The 10,386-nt window shown below is 60.3% G+C and overlaps 1 protein-coding gene across 3 annotated transcripts in view; it reads left to right on the top strand.

The window, feature by feature from the left end:
• Positions 1–36: 36 nt before the first annotated feature.
• GRK6 (G protein-coupled receptor kinase 6) overlaps positions 37–10,386 on the top strand; it is a 17,176-nt gene continuing 6,826 nt past the window's right edge. For 2 of the 3 annotated variants that reach the window (XM_008015430.3, XM_008015431.3), the window contains exons 1-13: positions 37–247; positions 4,163–4,258; positions 5,288–5,400; positions 5,536–5,613; positions 6,010–6,110; positions 6,449–6,541; positions 6,649–6,712; positions 6,836–6,976; positions 7,214–7,404; positions 8,176–8,213; positions 8,305–8,394; positions 9,671–9,879; positions 9,991–10,128. In XM_008015430.3, coding sequence (XP_008013621.1) covers positions 196–247; positions 4,163–4,258; positions 5,288–5,400; positions 5,536–5,613; positions 6,010–6,110; positions 6,449–6,541; positions 6,649–6,712; positions 6,836–6,976; positions 7,214–7,404; positions 8,176–8,213; positions 8,305–8,394; positions 9,671–9,879; positions 9,991–10,128 — 1,404 coding nt within the window. In that variant the 5' untranslated portion in view covers positions 37–195. Of the gene's footprint in view, positions 248–4,162; positions 4,259–4,287; positions 5,401–5,535; positions 5,614–6,009; positions 6,111–6,448; positions 6,542–6,648; positions 6,713–6,835; positions 6,977–7,213; positions 7,405–8,175; positions 8,214–8,304; positions 8,395–9,670; positions 9,880–9,990; positions 10,129–10,386 lie in introns of those variants that run through there. The other variant, XM_008015433.3, reaches the window with a different exon arrangement.

The raw sequence follows: 10,386 nt of genomic DNA, 5'->3' as shown, positions 1-10,386 counted from the left end.
GGGCGGGCCAGCGCCGGGGTGGCCCCCGGGAGGGGGCGGAGAGTGCGCGGCTGGCTGCGGCGGCCGGGGAGGCCGGGGAGGCCGCGGCGCGGTCACTGCGAGCCGACCCGAGCCGCGCCGATCCATCCGGCCTCGGCACTCGCGCGCGATCCCGGCCGGCGGTGCGGCCCGGCGCGCCAGGCGGCGCCACAGCCCATGGAGCTCGAGAACATCGTAGCGAACACGGTGCTACTCAAGGCCCGCGAAGGTGAGGCGGCCGGGCGGGCGGCCGGGCCCGGGTGCATGGACCGCGAGTGCGCGGCGTCTGAGCTCCGCGGGGCTACCCAGCCGTCGAATCCCCGAGGCCCGCGGGCCCTGCGCCCCACACCCTGCCCAGACACGAGCCTTTCCGGCCCGTCGTCTTCCTCCTCAGCACCTGCCCTCGGGATTCGGGGCCCAGGAAGGGGCGGGGGGTCAGGCCGCCGCCCTCACGGCGGGTGGGGGTGAAGGAGTGAAAGAAGGAGAGACGAAGAGGGAAGGGTGGGACCGGAGCCCCAGGAGAGCCTCTCTGAGTCCTCTCCAGGTGAGAGGTGTAAAGATGCCCCACGTGCCATGGGCCCAGACCCCAGCACCTAGCCTAATCCCTCAGAAAGTTAGTGTTAGGTAAAGGCTGGAGAATGAATGAACGGACCCTCTGCGTAGCACAGCCCACCTGACTTGGGGAAACTCCTGGTCACAAATGCTACCTATAGGACTGCTACTTGCTCTGCGCCTCAGGACACTGAGGGCAGACGTGAATGGATATTTGCCCTCAGGGAGCCCATGGTCTAGTGGGCCTAGCGGACACAGAAAGAAGTGGGAGCAGAGCAGGCTGCGTTGTCAGTATTGTAAGTTCAAAGGCCTGACTGGGGAAACCAGTCTGGTGGACCGACTGTGTGTGTAGCTCCTCGTGGCTCCCACCCCAGATGTTATCAGACACTTGCTCTGTGCAGGTCCTGGGAGAAACAGAAGGACCAGACCGGGTCCTCACTGCCCTGTGGTCAGTCTGCCCCCACCTGCCACACCCCACCTCAGTAACATGATCACTGACCACCCACTCTGCCCTACCTTGTCCAGGGTGCTGGGGAAGCAGCAGTAAACAAGACTCTTCTTTTTGGAACTCCAGGGCAAGGAGGGAGATCATGACAGTTTTTCCACCCTTTACTGGGCTTCCAGGCTTAAAAAGTCATCTGCTTCACCTTTCTGCCCCATTTTACACGTGAGAAGCTGAGGCTCAAACCAGGGATTAGCATCAGTCACACAGCAATATTGTGATTGACTGAGGCCTAAGACACAGGATGACCGGCACAGTCTATAGGAAGCCCAGAGGAACCTCCAGCTGGGTGCCACACCTGGCACCCCATGCCCACCCAGTGCCCTGGCGAGGTGCAGCTCAGAAATGACATGGCAGGCTGGGTCCTCAGTGCCTGGGGAGCCTGTCTTATCCCCTGTCCCTTATCGAGCCCATGGGCTAGGCCTTCCTCCCAGCCTCTGGGGGCATCTGCCGATTCTGTTCTGCCTTGTCATCCAACGAGCCAGGGAGGAGGGGTGGGGAGGGCTGAAACAGGACTTCTTCCCTAGAGCTGTAACCAGTTAAGGCCTCAGGCCTGCTGATGGCACTGCCTGGCCGGAGAGTGTGGGTACGTTTGGACAAGCTGTGTCAGGCCATGGGCAAGGCACAGGGTGGTGTGGCCAGACTGGGGACTGGTACCTCCACTTGAGAACTCTTACCACAACCTGGCTCTGCCCCTCCCACCTGCATGACTTTTATTTGAGATGGAGTCTCACTCTGTCACCCAGGCTGGAGTGCAGGGCTAACTGCAATCTCCGCCTCTTGGGTTCAAGTGACCCTCCTCCCTCAGCCTCCCAAGTAGCTGGGACTACAGGTGCACGCCACCACACCCAGCTAATTTTTGTATTTATAGTAGAGACGGGTTTCACCATGTTGGCCAGGCTGGTCTTGAACTCCTGACCTCAAGTGATCCACCTGCCTCTGGCCTCTCAAATTGCTGGGGTTATAGGCATGAGCCACCGCGCCTGGTCGACCTTCATGGCTTTAAACATGTCTCTTCTCTCTCAACTTCAGTACCCCTTTTTGTGGAACGGTTGGGGGTGGGATATAAAGACTAAAGGAAACCCTGACTGTCACTGAGTCCTGAGCCCAGGCGCCTGGGCGGGCTGCATCAGAACCAACTCATGGACCGGCTTTCCATGAGCTTGGGGCTGGGACCCTTGACAGCTTCCTGAGTGATCTGAGACCCCAAGTGGGGTTTGGGAACCCTTGGTGTGTATGTGCAGTTGGCACCTAATAGATGCCAGCCATGTTTGAGGTGGGAAGGGAGCTTGGGTTGTGGCCATAGGGAGCTGGGTACCAATCCTGTCACCTCTAGGCTTAGTCATCTTGGGTGAATCGATTCCTCACCTCGGAACCTCAGTTTTCATAGGAAATTGGGCCTGCTCTGACAGAGCTGCTGTGAGGATGGAGTGGGACAACGCTGGGGCTTGAGACCTCCCTCAGTACACCTTCTCTTCACAGGCACTCAGAGGCATGGGGAGGGGGCCCAGGGACACTGAAAGGGGATGGGGAGGGTGGGGAGGAGCCCCACTGACTGGGCAGCCCAGGACAGGATATTTGCATGTGACTCTGCTGCTGCCTTGATGTGGCTGGGAGGGGGGAGGAGGAAGTAACTGAGGGTGGGAGGCTGGCGGATGGAGGGTTGGGTGAGGGACCTGTGGGTGTGGGGGAGGAGTTCCCCTTCTGGGAAGGCCTTGCCCTGGGTTGAGGGGTGGGGGTCTGTTGCTCACTCACAGTGAAGCAATGACTGCAGGGCATGCTCGCAGGAGGCCTCTAGCAAGTTTCTCAATGGGCCTCTGCAGTAGTTCCTCCTCCAGGCAGCTTAGGTCAGGGAGTCATCCAGGGACCTCGCCTTGCCCCCTCCCTAGAAGGCAACTTCTGCCCTTGCACCACCTGCCCTCACCCAGGCCAGATGGATACAGGACTGAAAAACCAGAGGGGAAACTGAGGCCCAGCATGAGAAAATGGTTGTCTAAGGTTGCCATGGAGTTGTTGGAGTTGGGGTTCACCTCTTGACTCAGCCCTACTTAATGTGGACAGCGTCTCCCATGCACCACATAACACACAGGCAGAAGCTGAGGTTCACAGATAGCAGGTGATGGGCCTATGGTGTGAATCAGAGATTCAGACCCAGCTCTGGGAGGCTCAGGCCCCTTCCACGCCTCTCAACCTGGTGGCCCACAGGCCACACACGTTTAGCTAGCTCCCTGACACATTTTATTTATTTGGCTGCAGTGAGTTGTTGTTTTTTTTTTTTTCTTTTTTATAAAATGAGGGCCAATATTTTATGTGAGAGTCTGAATTTCTAGCTGCTTTTGAAAAATCAGAAGAGCTGGCCTCACTGAGCCAGAAACCCTCCTAGCAGCAATCAAGCAATCAGCTGGTGTTGTCCTGCAGCTGCCTCTGTCACAGGGGCCTTCGCTGTTCCTGGTCATCTCACATCTGGCCCATGTTTCCCACACCTGTTGGGCTCTGCAGGCAATCCCACTGCTGCCGTGACCTCAGCCGCTGCAGGTGGGGTGTCTGCGAGGTCAAGCAAGGCAGGCAGGGGACCGGGGAAGCCCCAGTGTGCAGGGGATGGGGAGTCCTGGGTGCCAGCCCCCTTGCCCCTGCCTTGTTTGAGCATTTGATAGCTCTGATGTGGGGCCTGGTGATAGAGGCCTGGGAGCCTCCTTGTCCCCAGGCTGCGCTGTGCATCTCTCAGGCCTGCCCCACTGGCCTAGAATCTCTCCCTCCTGGGCCTTCTGCAGTTCCCACCACTGCGATGTCCTTCTCCCCTTTCTTCACTGAGGGAACTCCTACCTGGTGGGAAACAGCTGAGGTTGGACCCATTGTTGGAGCTACTTGGAACACCGTCCTCCCCCAGCGACCTCACTGCCTCTCTTGGCTCTCCCAGCGCAGGAGCCTGAAGCAGGAGAACCACGTGTGTCCTGGAACGCAGCAAGGGCGTGCTGGAGCGTGCAGAGGGAAGGCCTGAGGTGCCGCTCTGCCTTGGCTCTGCCTTGGCTGGGCCCTAGAGGCCCTGGACTGCACTGAGACCCGAGACCCAGTGTCCGCTTGCTCCCACAGGTGGCGGTGGAAATCGCAAAGGCAAAAGCAAGAAATGGCGGCAGATGCTGCAGTTCCCGCACATCAGCCAATGCGAAGAGCTGCGACTCAGCCTCGGTGAGGCCTGGGCAGGCCCTGCGGGTGCCAACACAGGGGCCCCTGCCGGGGCAGGGGGAGCCTCCCCTGAGACCTTGCCCTGGGGCAGAGGGACAGGCTTGGGGGATCCAGTGAGCAGGAGGATGAGGACTGCACCATTCAGCCCAGTTTCAGTTCCCGGGCTTGGGATGGGTGGAGAGCAGACAGCAAACAGGGTCACGCTGGGGGTGGGTGAAGCGCGTGTCAGGAATAGGGCAGGGGCAGATTGGGGCAGTTGATACCACTTTGAAAAGGAGAGCCAGCTAGGGTTAGCAGGGCCCACAAGACAGAGGGAGTGGCCGCTGGGCCAGCCCACAGACTGACTGCCTTGGGAGCTCCACGCTGGGGCTTAGCCTCCCAGGCCCAGCCCAGAGGGGTGACTAGCAAAGCCTTGACCAGAAGCCCTCAGCCTGGGCAGTGGGACAGGGTTACTCCTGGGAGGGGACAGAAAGGCCCGGGACCCCAGTTCCTGCCAATCTTGGCCAAGGCCCCAGGTCTGAGCAGCACCCACGGTTGCCGAGGCCCCCGGTGGCCTGCACGTGGGCAGAGCACACCCGGGCTGCTCCCACCTCCTGGGAAGGAGGCCCAGCTGAGAGCGTGCCGGAAGCCACAGCTTCCTCTCGCACTTTCGCCAGGCAGGCAGCAGGTGTGGGCCTGGCTGGGGCTGGGCTGGGCCGGAACCTCACGGACCGCACCCAACCCCAGTACTGTGACATACGCAAGTCGTGTAAATCAGGAGACGATGCAGGGAGGTGGGTGGAGTCCTGGTCTCTGGAGCCAGACTCCTGGCTGTGTGACATTGAGCTAGTCAGTTAGCCTCTCTGGGCCTCACAGCCCCAAAACAGCTGTGCCCAACTTAGGGTTGTGGTGAGGGTTCCGAAGAAGACTGTGGCTGCCACACTGCAGAGCTGGAAGCTGTTGTGGGGGCCCAGGGCCTGGTGGTGTGGGCAGGAATGCCCCACCCATGTGCTCTGGGGCTGTGGACCCAGCAGCTTCCATCACTGCCCACAGAGCGTGACTATCACAGCCTGTGCGAGCGGCAGCCCATTGGGCGCCTGCTGTTCCGAGAGTTCTGTGCCACGAGGCCGGAGCTGAGCCGCTGCATCGCCTTCCTGGATGGGGTGGTGAGTGCAGTCCAGCCCTGCCCAGCCCTGCCCAGCCCTGTGGGTGGCCAAGGTCCCGGCCCCATGTGCCCCTCCTCCCCACACCTGCTGCTTGCTCTGTCCAGACCTCCAGCTTCTTTGCTTTCCACCCTGCAGGCTGAGTATGAAGTGACCCCGGATGAGAAGCGAAAGGCATGTGGGCGGCAGCTAATGCAGAATTTTCTGAGCCACACGGTGAGTGAGCAGTGATGGAGAGATGACAGGATCTGCCAGAGCCCAGTGTCAGGGAGAGGAGTGACCACAGTGTCAGGCCTCTGAGGGTGGTTTCTTCACACTGACGTGCATAACACACAGCCTGGGCAGAGAGTGCCCTGGAGCTGCTCCAGGCAGCACGGCGGGCATGCAGCCCAGGGTATGGGCTGGGCTTGGGCCAGGCGGCCTCCCAGTGGCTCTTCTGTGCTCTGCCTCACGGGTGGGCATCAGGAAGGAGTTCAGCAACCAGGCTGGCTGGCACACCCCCGGCCTGCAGCCTCCCATGGCACCAGCCTGAGATGCCTGACCCCTCTCCCCTGGGAGTGGGTAGCCATCCAAGGGAGCCCTTGCACTGACCTGTCTGGGGCTTGTTCCCAGGGTCCTGACCTCATCCCAGAGGTCCCCCGGCAGCTGGTGACGAACTGCACCCAGCGGCTGGAGCAGGGGCCCTGCAAAGACCTTTTCCAGGAACTCACCCGGTAAGCCTGTCCCTGCCCACAAGCCTGGAATTGTGCCCAGAGGAGGGAGCTTCTGGGGGTCAGGAAGACTGTGAACAGCTCAGTGGCTGGTGAAGGAGCTCAGCTGCCCAGCCCTGGCCTTGCCCCTGCTGTGTGACCTGAGCAGGCTGCCTCCCCTCAGTAGCACCCACAGCTTCAGCACAGGCTGTGTGTCTCCCCACTCGGAGGTTAGCAGGAGGACTGGCCGACGATGATACCTGTGGGCTAAGCGTGTGCAGAATGGGAGGCCTGGCCCATCGAGCCAACAGCCTGCAATGTCAGGGGCTGGCGGGTGAGCTGGGCCTGCCTTCCCTCACTAGGCTGACCCATGAGTACCTGAGCGTGGCCCCTTTTGCCGACTACCTCGACAGCATCTACTTCAACCGTTTCCTGCAGTGGAAGTGGCTGGAAAGGTGAGCTCCCTGAAGGCTGGACTGGGACAGGCCAGGTTGCTGGGGTTCTTCCCAGGCCTTGGGCTCTCCTGCTCAGCCAGCGTTTGCTTCCCCACCCCTTGCCACAGGCAGCCAGTGACCAAAAACACCTTCAGGCAGTACCGAGTCCTGGGCAAAGGCGGCTTTGGGGAGGTGAGTGGCTAGGCCAGTGGCCCTGGAAGAGTGAAAAGGGTGGGTGTGGAGCCCTGGACCACCCCCTGGATGCCCAGCAAGGGCACAGCTGGCCTCCATTCGCCCCTCTCTGCCTGGCCACAGGTGTGTGCCTGCCAGGTGCGGGCCACCGGTAAGATGTATGCCTGCAAGAAGCTAGAGAAAAAGCGGATCAAGAAGCGGAAAGGGGAGGCCATGGCGCTGAACGAGAAGCAGATCCTGGAGAAAGTGAACAGTAGGTTTGTAGTAAGTACAGAAGGAGACTCTCCCTTCCCCTTGGCCATGCTGGCGCACTGGCCCTCCCTACCCCCCAGGCCCCACCGTCCCGCACGGGATGCCGGGAAGGGCAGGTTTGGGGTGTTGACGCCAGGCTTGGGGAGCAGGCTGGGCCCACGGAGTGGCACCGAGAAGGCTTTTTTGGGCAGCCCTGCCGCCAAGCGCCCCGCAGCTCCTGCCTGAGGGCTCGGGTCCCCTCGGCCACAGGTGAGCTTGGCCTACGCCTATGAGACCAAGGACGCGCTGTGCCTGGTGCTGACACTGATGAACGGGGGCGACCTCAAGTTCCACATCTACCACATGGGCCAGGCTGGCTTCCCCGAAGCACGGGCCGTCTTCTACGCCGCCGAGATCTGCTGTGGCCTGGAGGACCTGCACCGGGAGCGCATTGTGTACAGGTTGGGACGGCTCGGCCACCCCAGGGGCTTAGTCCTTCCCTGCCAGCAACTGCAGCTGGGCCTGGACGGAGGTGGCCAAGGCTGCCGATCAGGCCAGACTACAGAAGGACATTGGTGTGGGGGCTGTGGCACTGGCTTAACTCACATGCCAGGCCAACTTGAGTGGCCCAGACCTAGGCTTTGGGCTCTGGTGGACCCACAGGGGAATCCTGACTTTGTTACCCCTCCACCTCCCACCGTGTGACCTTGGGCCAGTCAGCTCCCTGCTCCCAACACTGCTTCCTTTTCTAGGAAGCATAGACTGTAATTCCTACTTCCCAGGTTGTTGGAGGAGCCCAGTGAGTTAACTACAGAGTGCCTGGCACACGGGGCTGGGTAAGAGAGCACCCTGGCTCTGATAGTTGCTGACTTCCTGTGAGCCTCACAGCAGCCTAGTCAGGGGACAGATGAGTAGTCCCATTTGATGGAGAGGAAAGGCAGAGTCAGTCACCAAGGGGTGACCAAGGCCACTGGGGAGGCCTCTCGCAGGTGGAGCTGCCTTCCACTCGCCTAGAGAGTCCTGGGAGTCCTAGCTCTATAAATCCTTCCTCTGCTCCCTTGAATCCGGGCTGTTGCCAGGGAGAGCAGGGCTGTCTGTTGCCCTGGCAGCAAATGAGTCTTGCACCTTGCTCCACACCTGGCCCCAGGAGGCAAGTGAGCTAGGAGGGGCTGACCCCGTCTGGCTCCCTGGCAGACTGAGCAGCATCTGACCCTGTTCTTCTTTCTGCACAGGGACCTGAAGCCAGAGAACATCTTGCTGGATGACCACGGTGTGCGGGGTGCCTGGGGTGGGTCAGGGTGGGGTGAGATGCAGAGGCCTGGCCTGTTAATGGGTCTACCTGTTTCTCCACCCACATTCAGGCCACATCCGCATCTCTGACCTGGGGCTGGCTGTGCACGTGCCCGAGGGCCAGACCATCAAAGGCCGTGTGGGCACCGTGGGCTACATGGGTGAGTCTTCTCTGCCCGGCCCACTAGCCTCCTGGGTTCCCTCACTATCCAGCCATCCAGCCACACCCACTTCTGTCAAGGAGTCTTCTCTCAAAAGGGGCCTCAGCAGAAAGGGCCCACGCCAATGCTCCTCTTCTAGAGCTTAGGAGACCAAGACTCAGCCAGGGCCGCACACGGTTGTGAAACCATGTCATTCATTTGCTCAATACTTTTTTTTTTGAGACGGAGTCTTGCTCAGTCGCCCAGGCTAGAGTGCAGTGACGCGATCTCCGCTCACTGCAAGCTCCATTGCCTCCCAGGTTCACGCCATTCTCCTGCCTCAGCCTCCCGAGAAGCTGGGATGACAGGCGCCCGCCACCATGCCCGGCTAATTTTTTTGTATTTTTAGTAGAGACGGGGTTTCACTGTGTTCGCCAGGATGGTCTCGATCTCCTGACCTCGTGATCCGCCCGCCTCGGCCTCCCAAAGTGCTGGGATTACAGGCTTGAGCCACCGCGCCCGGCCACTAAATACTTATTAAACCCTGCTATGGCTCAGCCAGCAAGTGGCTAGTGGGGGATGGAGGAGAGAGACCCTCCATCTGTTTCTGTGGCCCCAGTCCCTGCCCTGCCTGTGCCCATCTGTGAAGGAGGCCAGTGGAGGGGCCAAGATGAGGCCCCACATTCCACTTGGAGACTGAGAGACACAGGAGGCAGAGTTCTGGCTCTGCAGGTGCCGCCTCTTGCCTGTTGCGTGGCCTTGAACCAGAGACTCCACTGCTCCCAGCCTCACTTTGCTCCACTGTAAAACGCTCATCATACCTGCCTCACAGGGCTGCCTGGAAGATGAAAAGAGAGAGTTCAGGGAAAACTCCCCACGGGGCTGCCCTGGAAGGTAGGAGGTAGTCAGAAAATAGGAGTTTCCTTCTTCTCACTGTTATTAAATCCAGAAGTTGCAAACTGGTAGCCACGTGGGCCCAATTTGGCCTACATTTGTGTTTAAGTCAAATTGTTTTTAGTAAGCCAGATGGTTTCACATACAAAATACAGATTTCTGACTTCTTGTGTAAAATCTGAAGACCCAGGGACCCTGGGCGTGGCCTCCTGCAGGGCTGTACCCACCCGCTTGATGGGGCCTGCGCTCTCCTACTGGCCAAGGTCCCCCCCAAGCCGGGACGGCACCTGCCTGGCCAACAGGTTTGAGTGTATCCCAGACCTAACGTGTGCTGGCGTTCCTGGGGCCTGAGGGTCCACTGCCCGCCTCCTGCCCAGCCCTAACTCCCATGCCACCCACCCAGCTCCGGAGGTGGTAAAGAATGAACGGTACACGTTCAGCCCTGACTGGTGGGCGCTCGGCTGCCTCCTGTACGAAATGATCGCAGGCCAGTCGCCCTTCCAGCAGAGGAAGAAGAAGATCAAGCGGGAGGAGGTGGAGCGGCTGGTGAAGGAGGTCCCCGAGGAGTATTCCGAGCGCTTTTCCCCGCAGGCCCGCTCCCTCTGCTCACAGGTACGGCAGCTCACGAAAGCCTGGCCAGCTAGGGCTGGGGTGGACGCACCTTTCCCTCCCTCCCACCCACTCACCCGCCTGACTGGCCGCCTCACCCCTGCCTTGCCACAGCTCCTCTGCAAGGACCCCGCTGAACGCCTGGGGTGTCGTGGCGGCAGTGCCCGCGAGGTGAAGGAGCACCCCCTCTTTAAGAAGCTGAACTTCAAGCGGCTGGGAGCCGGCATGCTGGAGCCGCCCTTCAAGCCTGACGTGAGTGCAGCCCACTCCTGCGGAGGGCGGGGCCCAGCCAGGGCTGGGGCTCAGGGGCTCTTGTAGTATCAGCCAGGATGCTTCCATTGCAAGCGGCAGAAAAAACAATCTAGTGGCTTAGCCACAAAAATAAAGATAATTCACAAAAAGGAAAAGCCCCAGGATAGTTCCAGCTTTTGGCATCCCTGGATGGGGCTTGGGGCCTCTGACAATGTCCTAGGAACTCTCTCCCTCCCCTCCCTGTACTGTTGAATGTGT

Source organism: Chlorocebus sabaeus, chromosome 23 (genome assembly GCF_047675955.1).
Source record: "Chlorocebus sabaeus isolate Y175 chromosome 23, mChlSab1.0.hap1, whole genome shotgun sequence".
In the NCBI taxonomy this organism is placed as follows: Eukaryota; Metazoa; Chordata; class Mammalia; order Primates; family Cercopithecidae; genus Chlorocebus; species Chlorocebus sabaeus.
The sequence above is the reverse complement of the archived record's forward strand: the minus strand, read 5'-3'. Positions and strand labels throughout refer to the sequence as shown.